This window comes from Phoxinus phoxinus (assembly GCF_949152265.1).
Source record: "Phoxinus phoxinus genome assembly, chromosome: 11".
NCBI lineage: Eukaryota > Metazoa > Chordata > Actinopteri > Cypriniformes > Leuciscidae > Phoxinus > Phoxinus phoxinus.
Window position 1 is genome coordinate 19,904,078 of NC_136886.1, and position 17,944 is coordinate 19,922,021.

The following is a 17,944-nucleotide window of genomic DNA, read 5'->3' on the forward strand; positions in this document are numbered from 1 at the left end:
TTTCAGTAAATGTTTAACTCCATTAATGAGCATATTTAATCTAAATGTTTAAATCAGAAGTAAAACATAGTTTAAATCATTCTTTTATTTAAACTGTTATTGTGAACATGCACTGTAGCCTATTTATGATTAGGACTCATAATGAAGATTTACAGTTTTACTTCATCTGCCGTTAGATATGCGTCAGTTTCACTAACGGCCGGACATTTAAGGTGTGGATATTTGCTTCAAGTGATAGGCTTGGTGAGTGAAATTATATTTGTATTATCTTTCTGTATATGTATAATTTTATTTCGATTTTCTGTCTAAAAGTGACCAAAAAGACATTTAACTCCAGCTCACCATCGGTATCGCCAAACTGCTCCGTCTCCAAAACGTTCGTATGCATGGGTCAGAGTTTGCATGCAGGTGCGCACACTTCCCCGTCAAGTTTGTTTTTATAAATCACAACAATGCATCGGAAGTGGCGTACGCCTCTTTCTGGGCCTGTGTTGTGCGTACGCAACGGTTATAAATGAGGCCCCAGGTAGGAGAAAATATCAGGGAAACTGCTTGGTAAACTTTCATAAGTATTACACCATACTCTATGTTCATAGGGATCGTTTCTGCCTATATCCTCAAAAAAAAAATGGAAGTAGCGTTCTATGGTACGGTATAGCCAACTTTTTTTTGTCACGCTCCATAACTCTTTCTCGGTGCCGGTGCAGGCCGTCTACGCTATTACCTTATTCCAAATCGGTCTTTGCGTTTCCTCTAAAATGGTCGCCGTTACCCACAATGCACCGTTCCATAACGTCTACACGTCACATAACGTCTACACCCGAGCTCTATAGCCCACACCAGAGCAAAGAGACTTTGATGTTGTTGATATAAAGAAATAAAGTAGCAAAGTCAGTGGGCGGTCCAATCACTTATTGTTCTCAGTAATCATATAACAGTATTTACCTGTCTTGCAGGTAAGGTGTCTGATAATAAAGATGCCTATCAAAGGAGAAACATGTACACCGTCTGATAAGACTAGGATCATAAATGTTGGTGTTTTACAGTCTGTAAAATCCTGTGCTGAATTTATTATTTTTCTGCTCTCCGTCTTCCTTGCTTATAAGCGTAATGGGGTTATAGTTATGAAAATACATGAATATGATTCTAGACATGAAAATAAATCATGGACACACTTTTAAAAGAAAGCACTCAGGGCAACAGTAGGGGGCTCGTAATGCTTTACGAAAAGACATCACAACTGTGGTATAATTGCTTATGAACCTCAGAATATTTATCATAATCAACGTTCATGTCAGTGGTTCCCAAACTTTTTTTTACTCCACGGCCCCCATTGTTCTCAACAATATTGGGAGGCCCCATAACTTTTCCAGTTTTTTTGTGCAATTTATTGCAATTAAAAATAAATAAATAAACTTTATACCTGATACAATATTTTAGAGCTTGATAACTATAATATTTTTATTTTTATTAATTTACATGACATGATCTAGAAATAACACTTTAAAAATGTGTATTTTTCAAGACAGTAGGATCCCTGGTTCTTCCTCTTCTTCTTCTTCTTCAAAAAAGCAAGCTGTTAAGGAGGTGAATTAAAATAAGAAACATTTAGAATTTTAGTTAATTTGACATATTTTAATGCTGGAATGTCTTATTTTAAATAATTTAAGTCATCTTGGCCCCTTGATTGAAAGTCACTAGTTTACTCACACACAAGAGTAGGCCTATTTATTTTTATGTTTAATGAATAAATGAACAGATGAACCTCAGAATATGTATTGTCATCTATATACAAGACCAAGATGATTCCAAGTTTCAGGACATCTGAATATATGAGTATGTCCAAATGAAGGTCATTGTGGATGATATAATATACAGACAGTTGTGAAAAGTCAAGCTCATAATGACACGGTTTTGGAACAAGGAAATGTTAATTGTATAAATCACGTGACCTTCGTATTGTCATTCATCATTCAAGGTAATGAAAATTATTGGGTTTGTAAAAATACCGTTGAAAGCTTCAGCAGAATAATTTTAAAGAGAGCGTTTATTCAAATTAATGTGGTTACGTGTAGCCTATACAAGAATATTCCAATAGCTGTGGACCATATATATATATATATTTTAAAGGGGTCATCGGATGCCCATTTTCCACAAGTTGGTATGATTCTTCAGGGTCTTCATGTAAAGTTTGTGACATACTTTGGTTAAAATTCCTTAATGGTTGTGTAAAACAAAACAGCTCCTCAAAACATCTCTGTTCATAGCGACCTGTTTCGGTGCATGTCTCTTAAATGATAATTAGCAACTGCTCACCCCACCCCTCTCGTCCATGGGCCGTGTGGACATAAGACACGTAAAGTGCTGCCATGGCAACCTGCCTTGGTGGACAGTAGATAAATGGCTGAGGGTGGAAATATGCTAATACGGGACAGTCCGCCAGTGGTGGTCATGGGCAGAAAATCCAAACGGCTTGATTATTGAGAGTGTTTAGACTTTTTGGGGATAAACAAAAAGGGATGAATGGATTTGTTTCATTGTATCCAGCATAGTGTCGATTTCAGTGAATATGATAAAAAAAAATCTTGGACTTCATCTTTAACGTTATGTGTCCGACGTTGTAAAGAGTGATACCATTGTGCAGTTTTTCTCAAGTTGACCGAGTGGATCTCTGAGCTGGTGTGAGTGAGTGGAGGCCGGGGTAATTAGCATATTACCACTATAGTCAAGTCACATTTATTTATATAGGGCTTTTTTTTTTACTATACAGATTGTTTCAAAGCAGCTTTCCAGAGATAACAGGAAAATAATGCAGCAAACTTCCAGAAGAAAATAGCCTCACAGTCCAGCTTAAAGCTAAACTGTGTAGGAATTACTCCCATCTAGCGGTGAAATTGTATATGACTACCAACTGAATATTACTTTCTAGCCCCTCCCATTCCGAGGGCGTTTTAACTCCTACGGTGGCCGTATTATTTAAAATCTGGAGTAATCTCCCCTCGCATTCGTCACGGTGCCACTGAGTGTTAAAAACGCGAAAGGCGAAGCTTGAATTTCCAGGTATGTCCCTCTTTGGCTAATGTATTTTCAAGATGGAGGTGCAACATGGCTTCCGCCATTCGAGCAGCTCAACGTATGAATTATAAATAGCAGATTCTACGCTTACGAGAATACTTGATTAGTTGGTAGGAGTAATTATACATGAGCACATATCATTTTGAAAGAACAAAAGTGTTTGTTTGTGATTTTTGCTAATAATCAACTTAAAACAATTACACAGTGTAGCTTTAAGTAAGTTCACTGAGGTTTAATTTTTGTTGTAAAAAAGTTATTTAGTTTTTTATAGTTCATTTATATAGCCGCTCTGTAGAAAAACGTGATGTCATCGTCCACCTCAATTCAGTTCTCATATAATGATGTCAATGCAGGCAGATCAATATTATTGTTGAATATTAAATTAAATGTTATACTAAATGAAACAAGGGTGTAGAATTACATTCAAGCTATTTAAGGCATGAATACTTTTTTTTTTTTTTTTTTTTTTTTACAAAACATTTAAATTTGTAATTTTGGTGATCAAAGATTATATTTAAGGGATAAAAGTATCTACAGGGGGGGCTTTAATTACGGAATACAGCAATGTTTGAGTTTGGAGAGGATATTGAGCAGCGATGAAGCAGGTAAATACAGGTGTAGATGGACTTCCGTCTTCAGGCTACATTGGTCACGTTCACTTTTCCCAATACATGTTCAAAGTAAACCAGGCTAATAAGATTCATAGTGGGAGGGTAGAAAGCAGTGTATCCACCATTCAGACGCATAGGCTACTCCAAGCCAGAAGCCACTGAGCGGAGAAAACAGCCAGTAGTGGACATCCACACACAAGCACGCATGTACGTGTGGTGTAAAGAAGAGTTGCGACTGAATGGAGTTAAGAGTGTCATGTCAGGTGTGTAAGCGTCATGGATAAAGCGAAACTAGCGCAGCTGAGATCAGCGATAGGGAATGTCGGGACCGCGTTAGTCATCATGAGCCTCGGCGCCGACACCGGTGCTTTTGGAGTCTGTTTTTCATCGTCGTGATGGTTTAGTGATGAAGAATTTCGAGACGCACATGACGCCGTGTCTTCACATCGTAGTGCACTTGTTTCTCTTGCTGACTTCTGATCGGTTTGGGTGAAACAACAGACTAAACATGGATACGCCGAGGGAAACCAGGAAACAAACAATCAAAGCCAAATCAACCAAGCGCAAGGACAAGACGCACAAGTCCCAGAAGCTGTTCAGAAGGAAATCGTTGAAATCGCTTGGAAATTTTATGAGCAGGATTGTCAAAACTTTGGGCACTTTAGCACACTTGGGGGACGCGGACCAGCCGGACGCGGGGGAGGATGATGACGGGGGGTTTGGGGACACTCTGAGCGCCCACAACTCTGGCAATTACAGAGAGAACTCGACGAGGAAGACAGTTGCGCCCGCATCATCACATGGATCTGTGAAAGAAAGACTGTCCTGGTGCTACGGCGAGAAAACTCCGGGAGTTCAGGGTCTGAAGAATCACGGAAACACCTGTTTTATGAACGCCGTGGTGCAGTGCCTGAGTAACACGGAACTTCTGGCAGAGTATCTGGGTCTGGAGCAGTATAAATGTGAATTAAACGAGCGGAGGATCAACGGGGTGATGAAGAGCGAGGAGGTCAGGGGGGAGGTGACGGAGAAGCTGGCGTCGCTAGTGAGGGCGCTCTGGACGCTCGATTACACGCCTCAGCTGTCGGTGGAGTTTAAGGTGAGTTTCTACCAACTTTCACAATGGCAAGCCCCTATTAATCAACATAGTGTATACAACTTCTTTGAGAGATCCTTACTTTAAGTGTAGAGTGGAATCGTTCTATTTTGATCAACAGGTGAGTTTGTCTGTACAAATTGAACTGCATCCCCGAGTCAACCAAATAGCAGACATTTTGAACCTATAGCCTAATCGATTCTTTCGGACATGTCCGATTTGGATTCATGGGGGATAACAGACTCCGATTTGAACAGAGAACAAGTCAGTGGTAAACGCATTCAGAATAAACAAAACACATTTTTTTTTTAGCAAATTCTAAATGACTTTCATGAGCTCAATCATGGTTGCTACAAACTGTGACACACTGAACACCTTTATAAACAACACGTTTGTTCAAAACATTTTGGAGCATAGCTATATTGTTATGCCACGCTAGGTCAGGATGGGATTAAACCACTGAATCGTTCTAAATGGATTCTATTGAACTGTTAAGAACCGATTCACGGAAATAAATAAGTACTTCCTCATCACTAATTCAAAAGTCTGCTCTATGCAGTAAGTGTCTGTGGAGGGAGGCGCTTAGAGTAGGAGGAGACAGGTGAATCACCTGTCAACAATTCGACCAACTTGTTTTTGCAAGAATGAAGGATGTTTTTATTTGTCAAAAGGGGTTTTGTTAGATCAGAAAAGTCATTGTTTTTACTTTGTTTTCCTTTTTTTTGCAGGGAAAATGGCAATAACACCCTACTAACTGGCAATAACAGTCTTTTAAACATTATGCATTTAAAAACATTCAGATAATCAGGTTAAAAATCCTGTCAACCACTAACAGTAAGATTGCTCACAGATATTTAGTTATGTACAAATGCCTTGAAGGCACAGTATCTATAATCTTGTAACTTAATGCTTTCCCAGAGAGAGAGAGAGAGAAAGAGAAAGAGGGAGAGAGAGTTGCACATTAGTCCACATTCTTAACAGACTTTGCCCCTAGTGTTCCCAATCCCATTCATTCAGATCTGCCCTGTTTACCCCATATACTGTGGACAGTTTCTGCTCTGTCTATAGACCTCATTAGCTAGTATCAAGTGTATCAAAAAAGCACCCTTTTAAAAGCCAGCCTGTCCTGGGATTTCACTGTAAAGGTATTTCTGAAGCCTATAGACTAAAATGGTCTTTTAAACTATTAACTTAACCCTGCCTTCTCTGTCATGGTTTTAAATGCCTAGTCCTAGACTATCCAGTCCATAGTTTAATAAGATGATTATTAAACTAGAGAAAGACTAGAGCTACTCCAGGACTAAATTGAGGCTTAAAACCTACCAGGAGCCAGGTTTAACTTCAGGTTAACGTTGTGTTTCAAAGAAGACACATGAATTACTTGGATATATACAGTTGTGGTCAGAATTATTGGCACCCTTGGCAAATATGAACACAAAAATTGCAAATACCTATAACCTTTCATTGAAGCAAAACAACTGAAAATGGGGGAAATCTCATTTTGAAATGTTTTTTTCTCTAATACACATTGGCCACACAATTAATGGCACCCTTTTATTCAATACTTTTTGCAACCTCCTTTTGCCAAGATAAAAAGTTTTCTTTCTATTTTGTGCTATTTTCTTGACTTTCTAATTTTAGTGAAGCTCAACAATCTTTTGCTGCACATCTATTTTTTACTGGTCAAAAGTGACACTGCATCATGTGACACTGAAGACTGGGGTAATGGCTGATGAAAATTCAGCTATGTTATATTTGAATTTGAATATATTTTGAACAAATTATATTTTAAATGTATTCAAATAGAAAATCAATATTTTAAATTGTAGTAATATCACAATAAAAGTCACATATTACTGTTTAATGTTTTTTTTCCCCTGTATTTTTGATAAAATAAATGCTCACTTCTTTCAAAAACATTAAAAATAGTCTCCCAGTCTCCTGGATTAATTTAAACCCTGTCCGAGACCCCCCCCCCCCCCCCCATCCCACCCACCACATATATTTTAGTGCACACAAATTCATAGAGTCATTAAGCAAAATCCTCTCAAATTTGTCTCATTATGGCCACGAGTTTAAAATTAATTTATGATTTATAGTTTAAATGTATTATTCATAAATGTATTATTATAGTGGACGTAAGAATACCTTCAGTGTATTTGTAAAACTAAATCGAAAAGTGTGTGTGTGTGTGTGTGTGTCGTCTCGGTTACCCAGCAATGTGCAATACTGATACACTCACCACCTCAAGCACAGCTTGTGTTCTGCTCAGATATCATCCTAAGATGCATGTTTCTGATCTGTCCCATTTCCATGCATACCCCTTTACTTCTCAACAACACCCTGTCCTGTATGTTATAACAAATAGAATGTATTTAGTTTCTCTGTCATAATAAATTACACTTCCATAGGAACAAAATTAAATATGATAATTTATTAATAGTTCAATTAGTAATACTTAACCATTTAGTTTTGTGCTCATCTCGTTTACACGGTTTGGTTTGTTACTGAATAGTAAAGACATGAAAGAGGCCACAGTGGATATTTAGTCTCTGAGGTGAGGAGATAAATGATGAGTGTGAGAAGGAAGGTCAGAGGAAGTGAATAATACAGAGCCTGAACATCAGCAGAAATGAATGACTCCTCCATATAGAGAAACAAGACAGACTGGACATTACGACTTTTATGCATCTCTCTTTGTTTTTCTTCCTTCCAACTGAGTCCTATATTCCTGCCAGTGTTTTGTCGTCCAAACTCTTTCCTGGAGGGCCACTGTCCTGCAGAGTTTAGCTCTAACTTGCCTCAACACACCTGCCTGGAAGTTTCTAGTATGCCTAGGCAAGCCTGCAAGGTTAGCAAAAAAAAAAAAAAAAAGTGTAATGCCTGCTAACGCTGTGGGATGCAGGGAAGGACACCAGAGGCCTTTTTTAATAGATATCAATGGAAGAGGCGCTTCACTGTGCTGAATAAAGTGATTTTGTGCGAACACGGCTTATTTAATGAATTGACATTGGCTAATCTTCAACATGTTTGCTCTTAAATATACGTGTTGGATTGTTCTTACTGTAAAGCAAATGCTGTTTTATAAGAGAAATCACAGACAATTGCGTGACAGGTGTGATTCAGTTTACAGCACTTCTCATTCATTTCTATGATATCCACAAACAGTCGCACAACTCTGAACAAAATTCAATGACATCAATGTGATTGGTTATCAAAGCACACGTGATCCAAGTTAGCATTACGCTTTCTCCAATGTTAGAGGCACGGACACTCGTATCTCCCAATAATAAGACCATTTCTGGCATAGTAAGACCTTGATTAGCTGTTCAGATGTGTTTAGTTGGGGTTGGAGCTGAACCAGACTGAATCCGAAATCGCCCCCCCTATACCCTAAAATAGAGCAGTATTTGAGGGGACAGTAGTTTGTTCGAAACCATATAGACATCGAGTGCACTCATTCAATCCCACATTGCACCGCAATAACGAGTGTACAGCCGATGTACACTCGGCGGCTGTCCGAATTCGCTCACTTGTTTTCATTCACTTCTTCAAGTGAACTGTCTTAGTGGACTAACGTAGGAAATAGTGGTTGAGGGTTTAGAGGGCGATTTCGGATTCAGTCCCAGAGATTGTCTTATAAGGAGATGAGAGGGTCTGTGGCTTTTACCATTGGAAAAAGCATAACGGGTAACCTGGATCTCGTGAGGTAGGCCTACCTCATCTTATCACACTTAATGGCATTGACGTCAGTGGCCAGCTTTCAGAGTTTTATGACTGACCGTTACAGCTACACACAGTTTCTTGTGGAGTAGCGCGTTCGTCTTGTGAGTAATGTTCTATATTTTGTGTTATATCGCTAGTAAACGTACAGTAGGACTGCAGTGTTTGTGGAATGTGCTTTACTGAGTGGAAAAAGAGTGTGAATTGCTTTGTAAGATGCAGATTGCAGTGCACATAAAACCACACATTTAAGGTTTAGATTTGAATCTGTATACATAGCAGAGATACTAGTCATTAAAAATGTAATTGTAGTTTAATTGTTGACATCTGGAATCTATAGAGTACATTTATTTCTTGAAATCTTTATATTTCGTTTACCTTTATTCATTAAAAAGTGTTGTTATTAGGCATACACAGCAGTCATAAATCATTACGATTCAAGTCTGATTAATTTGTTGAAATCTGGAAGCCATGGTGAGTACACGTTATTATTATTGTATTAATTTTTAATAAAATACATTTATTTCATTAAACAACAATATAATAAAAAAAATTGTGATTTAAATTATTAATTTTATTAATTCATAAAAATGCATCATATCAACACTATATTGCATGGTCATAGTCATTCAAGTCTTACTATACTTGGCAAAGAAAGAAAACATTGATATTGTTTATTTTCTTTAGACAATATAGATAATCACTCAATATTACACAATGGCTATTATTAAAAAACACACATTTGCTGCTGGTATGTATGAGTCTTATCTGTCTCGACATTCCCTACTCTTATAAAACAACATTTTGATCAAGGCTGAACTACATTTAGTTCCCAACAAAAGTATTGTTTAGTTTAAAACATGTTGAAGATTAGCAAACAGGCTGTCTATTCATTAAATGATAAGCTATTTCCTCACAAAAGCAATTCATTCGGTGTAGTGGAGCCTCTTCTCCATTGATATCCTTAAAAAAAAAAACGGCCTCTTGTCTCTTTCCCTGCGTACCGACAAAGCTGGAGCGTTAGCTTTTTTGGCTAAAGGTTGCAGGCTTGCCTTGTGGTTTGCTCGTATCTCCCAATTACAAGACCATTTCTGGCATAGGACCGTTATTAGCTGTTCAGGTGCGTTCAATTGAGCTTGGAGTTTAACACTGCAGGACAGTGGCCCTCCATCAATCAATCATGCAAATGAAAAAAAAAAAGTAAATTCGAATGCCATGGTACAGTATCTTCTTTATACTGGTTTATTTATCAATAGGGTAAAAAAAAGTAAGCTTGTTTACTAATTTCTTTCACCAGCGGCTTTTAGATTACATACTGTGCCTATATACTAAGTTGATAATTATGTAGTACTAATCACACTCAAAATTGTACCGCTTTTTAATAAACAGTTAAAATTTAATATTTTTTTTTAATATAACCTGTCCGCCTTATTGCTGTGAGTGACAAATTTTTTAAGTGGAAAAATTAAATTGGTGCCTCCAGGGTTTGCATGATGTGTGTAATTAAAATAATGTTTCCAACACTTTAAGATGACAAATTGAAAATAAGAGTCAGTCTATCCTGCCGTAGTTAATTTAATGTTAAATATTTCATACTGAGCTATGATATGGACACACGTTTATTTATTTGTATTATTTTTTTTTATTTTTTTTTATATATCCCACAGGTCAGATTAGATTCCTCAACAAACCATATTCGGCCAACTAGCCACACATTTGACACCCCAGATCTAAAATGGAAAACTAGTTGATTCTAAAATGTAAAGATGAATGTGGTAAAGGCACATTCCAGCGCGTCTGTCTGGAAAATAGGAGGGAAACTGCTAGCAGCGCTGAAGCTGAGGTTATGTAATGCCATCATTCATCATGTTGCTTTGAATTGGCAATGGAACCAAGACAGGTCGTGTTAACCTGCTAGACTTGTTTGTCATTCTTGTGTAAGAGAAAAGAAAGGTTTGTTCTCGGAAGTGAAGGGAGCTTGGTAATTTATGTCTAACTAATTCACACACAAATGGTATTGTTTGCCCATTGGAGCTTTATATTGTAAGAAGAGGTTGAAAGAACAAAAATGAAATGTTTTACAAAATACAGAGGTTAGAAGTCTCTGTGCTATTATGTTTAGTAACTTATATGAAGTTCAAACAGTTTGCTATATGAAAGGGTTGATAGTTGATCAATGGCTTGTTTGTGACTACCCGGGAGGAAGAAAGTCAAACCTAGTCAGTTTAAATCGGTTCAGATATAGGTTCGATTGCACTCTGTTGATTTAATTTCCTAAATATCTCATACTAGAACACCTGTTAACCTGCTGTGGCTGTAGGCCTATATACATGTAAAATGAAATACATCATGAAGTTCCTGTCGTTCTTCGCATTTCTGTTCGTTAGAAGTATCAGTTTACAGCTTGCAATCCTGATGACCTAAATGTCATAAAGCTGCAGTACAAGAACATCTTGGAACTTTGGACCCAGTTTACTCATGAAGACATGATTTGAATTGATAAAGGGTATCTGCTTCAAGTGAGCTGTTGTGACAAATAACATTGAGTATGGCACGGTCAGTGTGAATGCCCTTAAAAGAACAGAACACTCCAAAAAATTTAATTTTATCATTATTCACTCACCCTCATGTCATATGTCATTGCAAACGTGTATGACTTTCTTTAGGAACATAAAAGAAGATATTTTGAAATCTTTTTTGGTTCTGCTATACACAATGGAAGTCAATGGTAATTAAAACTGTTTAGCTACCAACATTTTTCTAAATATCATCTTTTGTGTTCCGTAGAAGAAAGAAATGCATACAGGTTTGGAACGACATGAGGGAGAGTAAATAATGACATTTCTGGGTGACCTATCCCTTTAAGTCACTGTGTTGGATTTGAGAACCAAAAACAGTCCAATTTGTAAATTAACCATTCAGACAAGTTATAACTTTACTGAAAGGATTTATAAAAATGACTCGTTCACTAATAGGACGGCATTACTTCTCTCTTGAACTTGTCAAGGAGTGGTTGGGTTTGACTTAAATTTCAATCAGTTTCCTACACAAAGGTTTATATGGCTTTAAAAGACTCGGAATATAGTGCACGCTTCAACCATTTTTATTATACCTTTATGGTGCTTTCGCATCAGTTTTCAATTTTCATTCATTGTAATTGCATGGAAAAGAGCAACCATTCAGCTTGAGCTACCAATGAGCTGACATGAGGATGAATAAATGAAGACTGAATTTTCATTTTGGGTGCGCTATTTCTTTGATACAGTTGAGCAAACACCATAACAGTGATAAATGTTTTTCATCTTGTAAATAAACATGTTGTGCTGGTTAATGCAATACCGAAACCATATAAAATTAGAAGTGGAGAGTGGAGTGGAGAATGCAATATTTGAGGATTTTGTTTTTCTTAAGAGAAGAAATGAGCAAAATGAGGTTCCAATATAGAAGTACAGAAACCCATGTACCGGTATTTATGGTCTTACTGAAGCTTTGTGATTCCCAAAATCTGCCTCTATCCCCGATCAATCCAAATATATGTAGATAAGGAGATTATTATGATCTGATTATGTGATCAGATTTCTTTTACATACTGTCTGTTGCACAGCCCTCACACTCAGATGACTCGGATGATGTGGGAGATTGACATATTCCTGATATCCATCTTTGGGCATTTTGTGCATGTTAGTTTTTAGGCCTCAAATACATAAATAGGCCACAAATAGGCTAGTTCACAACAAATCAGGTGTAAGCTTTTCAAAGCTTCCATGTGTATGCATTGAGAGAAGTGGAAAATCTCTCTTCATTAAAGTCAATTTTTGGACTTATCAGGTGAAAAGTTGTTTATCTTAGACAAGTTTGCAGCTCAAAATGTCACTTTTTTTCCTTACAGCACCTGTAAATAAAACTGCCAAATAAATAACACCTCACCTTGTATATTTTCAGAATATACAACAGTTAAGGGCTGTTCAAACCAAGAACTATGACTATAAGATATCTATAACAATAACTATATTAGCGTCAATACCAAGGCAGGATAAAAATACTATTAGTGTACGCTGCAGTCATGTTGTCTGCCACTTTAAATGTTTGTGCTCCTTAAAGTTGGGTGGATTATGATTGGCTGTCACTGTTTTAATAATTCACAAGTTGTAAAAAAAACATCTGAAAGTGAGTTCAAAGATATTGATCATAGTTGTCATTAATCATTAGTTGTGGTGTGGACGTAGCCTGGGAAAACCCAGACCACTTCCGGCAAATTTAGATTTGCTCTGCAAGTGGGTCTGGCAAAGAGCCCATTGAAACCCATTTCCAATCCGTCGAAATCGCGGGCACCAATCAGAAACGTTGGGGCGGGCTTTACACGATGACGACAGAGCAGAGACGGTGACGCAGATTTTGTACATTACAAAGATGGATTCCGCCGTGGAACATCACAACATCACTCGTTCGAATCAGCTATTGCGTCTGTTTCAAGCGATTTTAAATTGTCATTTTCGTTAACACAAACAGAGAATTGCTGAGAGTCTCGAGATGTTTCTCAGTCGCTCTGCATACGTCATGTCATTCATCGCGCTGATTGGTTTTAGATCTATCCGACGTCCGTTGGTGACGCCCCTGTGGAAATGAATTGTCTATGGAGCTTTGCCAGACCCTTACTCAGTTACAACTGAGAGTGGTCTGGGTTTTCCCAGGCTAGTGTGGACGACTACTTCTCAAAGAATTAGAGCAATTATTAAAAATTCATAGTTATAGTTAGTTATCGTTATAGTCATGGTTCTTTCTTTAGCTCTGGTCCACGAATTTGGTTGGTTGAGTAGTGTTCCAAGGCCGTTTATTACCACAGCTGTCAACTTGTGAGTTTGATATTGTGTTGATGTGAAGGGGAAAAGATAGGTAGATATCATGTCATTTGTTTTAAAACTTTATCCAGATCAACATTTATCTGACACAATCTCCCGCTCCTTCCCTAGAGTGCTGTGTCCAAGTATGGCTCTCAGTTCAAAGGAAACGCTCAACACGACGCTTTGGAGTTTCTGCTCTGGCTCCTGGACAGTGTGCATGAGGATGCCAACCTCTCCACCAACAACAACCACAACGGCAGAGCCAAATCGTCCAGCAAGGTAACACACCACCATCAGTCCTTCTAAACGCTCTTTAAAATATTTTTTAAATCAACTATTTGGTGAGACTATCCAGCAACCAGCATTGTAATTTTACTGCTAAAGGGTTAATATCGAAAATTTAAAGAAACAAGAAAAAAAAATCCATAAGCTAGTAGAATGCACTAAACGACTAGTCCAGGAGTTCTCAACTCTGGCTCTTGAGGTCCACTCCTGCAGAGTATAGCTCCAACCCTAATCAAACACTCCTGCCTGTAACTTTCTAGTAATCCAGAAGCTGTCCGAAATCATAAAAATGCTTTTCAAGGTAGGAAAGCATCAAGGGCAAGGCATTTCCGAATTATCCAATGTTAGCTTCACTTCCTGTCTCCTGAGATACCTTCATCTGATCGGTTTTTGAAGGCAGCATAGATGTATCCTTCGCTTCCTTTGATATCCCACAGTCCTGTGCGTTCCATTCCATAACAGTAAAGGTCTTTGCACATTGAGTCTGAAATTTTCGCACGTTAAAAAATAAATACGACTTAACGTTGTGTCAATCACGTTTACACACTGCCCCCGAAACTTTCATCCGTCAAAACAATTTGGATCCATTCGCATCCGTAGCAAGCATTTTGACAATTCAGTGCCACCGTACAAGCGAACACCAACATCCAGAACAGTTTAGGATCAATTGGATCACGGAAATTGGTGGTCTTTTTTAAAATATGTGGCTCCAGTATCGCTAGCAAAGCATGAGTGAACTTTGAATCGCTCTGCATAAAATCGCAGCTCCTTGATAAGGAGGTGGAACTCTCCTTCCTCTCTATGCAATATAAAATATAAAATATAAAAAAAACTCATTTGTCTGTGGAAACCAGGCCTTCATGTAATTTCTAGTGAGAAATTACTATTGTTGTAGTTATATTTGCTTAGTTTTTTTTCACCAAAGGTCTCTCTATCTTGCTCTAGATCATTAAATCTTTATGCTTCCTCAGAAGTCTGTCCGAACCTTCGTGCACAAATGCTGCTTGCAAAGTCATTGCCTGATAGTGCAGTAAGGCAACAAGTCAGCTGCCTAAATTTTGGGACGCAGCCCTTGATCAGCTTGTTCAGATGAGTTTGATTAGGATTGGAGCAAAAGTCTGCAGGAACCTGGAACTCGAGGGCCAAAGATAAAAAACCCTGGACTAGTATGTTGCCATGACCCATCCTTGCTTAGGAGACATGGCCGCGGGAAGTAGGGGTGCTGAGGGTGCTGCAGCACCCCCTGACGACAGCTGTTTCACTACATTGGCATTTAAGATGACATGACTTTAAATAACTTTCAATATGTTTTTTAAAACACCTTCTACCTTTATAAAATTACTCTAAAGATTATTTCGTTTTGATATGTTGTCGAATATGGTTTTATAACTAAAAGAAATGTATATAGCCTACCAAAAGGCAAAAGCCGATCCCGCATGGAGTAACACTGGTTGAGGACCAGCATCTCAGAACTCATTTGACACTCATTTAATACATGTTCTTGTTCACTCAGACGTCGGTGAAAAAATTTAATAGATGTCTTGATTAAAGCATTCTTTGGCATTAGGAGAACGTGTTTTTCCATCCCACTCTTTTCCATTGTTTTTCAGTGTGAACGCACTCGTGTTTAACTGTTGCGCTATATATTTAGACGACGCTTTTATCCAAAAAAGGAACAAAGCAATTCGTCAAATGTCATTCATAATACGGATTAGACAATAATAATACAGGGCTAAGATTATCACAAATAAACACAAGATTTTGACGCATATCCAAGGGTTTGTGGCGGGGAGTGTGAGAACTGAAATAAAATATAGCCTATGCCTATGTAGGCTAAAGCTTGAAATGTCCACTTTAAAACGAACAAATTCGAATCGAAAGCTAATACATTTTGTTCTGATTATGTAATCCGTATGAAAGGTGCATTTCTCTTAAGGCGTATCCACTTAACAGCGGAGATGGAGATGTGCTTTTAGCCGACACTGATTTAGAAAACAATAGTTTATTAATAAACAATTCAAATGCCTCGTTATTTTTTCAGACACATTTATTATCATTAGCCTATAAATCGTCTTTCTGTGGTTACAGAGACATAGGCCCCCTCTTCCCATTCAGCACTGCGGGAAAAATATAATTTCCAGGTTCTAATTTTGTCTTAGAAAAATAGTAAAAAAAAAAAAATCTATATTAATTTGTGAATATTTTAAATGTTTAATAAAGGGACAATAAGTCATAAACAAAAATTCGTCTATATATATATTTTTTTTGCGCAGCATTCGGTCTAGCCTACAGTTCAAATTAAAATTGTGTTGGTCAACTTAGCGTTTTAAAAATACAACAACCGTTTTCGTTTTGGATAAGTGCCCTGGATATAAGCCTACCTCTATATCTCTCTTAAATATTTTTGTTCTCTCGTTTTGTCATTTAGTAAACTTTATAGATTTCAACCATATTATTCCTTCTTGAGTCTCTTTAACAAGAACTTAGATTAATGTATGAATTGAATAGTGATTTTGTGACCTATGATGAGGGAAGAACCATGATACCCTTGGTAGTACCATCAAATGATAGCCTATAGCGATGTCATCAGGATACACACACCGGTAGGCAGTGGCCATCCTTACCTGGTGACCACCACCATAATTTATAGTTTACCCACCTCTTTTTTTGGTTGCGCTCGCGTCTCGCGCATGACACAGCGTTCTCAAAACGCAGCACGCTAGTTAAAATAAGTTAAACTAAAACGCGCCTCGAGACCTTGCGTTTTTCCCTCTTCCACTGCCCGCGTTTGGCATCTTGCATTTTCGCTTTGAAAGATTATGCATTCTGTGTGAACCGGCACATAACTCAACTGAGCATGTATCATAAGGTAAGATGCAGCTTTTTGTGCTGTGTTTTTAAAATGTATCATGAGTTCTGAGCGTTCTCACATAACTCTGTCCTCATTCCTTTGTATGGTCATCTTTTTGTTTGGGCTTTTTAATATTATGATTTTGTTAAAAAAATTCTCTACCATCACCACCCCGCAATATCAAGCCCCGCCCCATTAAGCCCCGCCCCCAGCACCCCCTAGATAAAATATGTTCCCGCGCCTCTGTTAGGAGATAAGTGTTTTTCTCAGCACACAGCATCAGATATGAGCGTTCTGAGAAAAGAAAAACTTTGTGAAGTTCATGCCATTGTGAAAAGCTTGTGTCTTAAATTTTGCCAACAAACTTTGTTTTCAGAGTTGTCTCTGAAATAATTTGTGCTTATTACAGTACTTTGAAAGAAAACTTACAGTTAACGCACAGTTTCTGCTTCTTTCTACTTTACAGTCCAAAACACTGCAGACTACTAATTTAAATAAGATTCCACTTCAGAATAACAATGTTAACTTCAGTATTTATCTTAAAGAGCTATTTGTACATATACAAATTTGTTTTGTTGGTATATGATTCAGTGATATTAAATAGTATTTTGATCAGTTAATTTAGATGTTACCATTTTTCGGTCTACGGACCTCTGGTTGGGATAAAGATCTCCATATTAACACATTACAAAATTATAATAAATTCTTCTCAGTTATAATTAACTTTAAATACTCATTTGTGCACTGACAAGCATTAAATGATTTGTTTCCCCATTTGCGTTACAGTCCAGTTCATTAGTTCATGTTCACCCCCTCATACATATAACTGCATGCCTAGTTTTTATTTTATTTTTCATTGATGAGGCACTGCATCCAAACTACCAGTCATCTCTTGTGTGTCTCTCTACATGGTGTTTCTACTGAGTCTGAGGTCTCAAACTCCATTAAGCTAATGAGAAGGAAGTTGCAGCCTAAGATACGACTCCCCCCTGTGCATGATACATTGGCTGACTAGTTTTCCTGTTTTATTTGCTAACTTTTGTGCTAGAGAGAGGGTGTAGGAAGGAAACATGAGTGGGTGGATTGGTGTGGGGGTGTTGTGAATGTGCTGTAACGTTCTGTATATTTCAGTAAGACCTTATTGTAAGTGTTTATTCTCTTTAGAAATCAATGAGGAATTAGGGAGCGTGGAATGCACTTAATAAAAATTCACTGGGGTGTTTAAAAGAAGGTGCATGTTTGATAATTACACATAATCACCCTCTCAGAGTTTGGAGGCTGTTAGAATGCAGTGGATTGTACAGTGTCAGACAGCAGCAGGTCAGCTCAAGTCTGTTTTGGCAGTGAACACACTTCAGCCTTTGTCTGCTGTAGTGGCAGCAAACGAAGACGCCAAGCCTGCATGGTAATGTGGCAGCTCCATCAAGAGCCATTTTTAGACACATCACAGAATGGGTCCGTA

General features: G+C 37.8%; 1 protein-coding gene across 3 annotated transcripts in view; it reads left to right on the forward strand.

The window, feature by feature from the left end:
- Window positions 1-3,717: 3,717 nt before the first annotated feature.
- usp43a (ubiquitin specific peptidase 43a) overlaps window positions 3,718-17,944 on the forward strand; it is a 105,215-nt gene continuing 90,988 nt past the window's right edge. For all 3 annotated transcript variants that reach the window (XM_079627752.1, XM_079627754.1, XM_079627753.1), the window contains exons 1-2: window positions 3,718-4,785; window positions 13,476-13,625. In XM_079627752.1, the coding sequence (XP_079483878.1) occupies window positions 4,195-4,785; window positions 13,476-13,625 (741 nt within the window). In that variant the 5' untranslated portion in view covers window positions 3,718-4,194. The remainder of the gene's footprint in view (window positions 4,786-13,475; window positions 13,626-17,944) is intronic.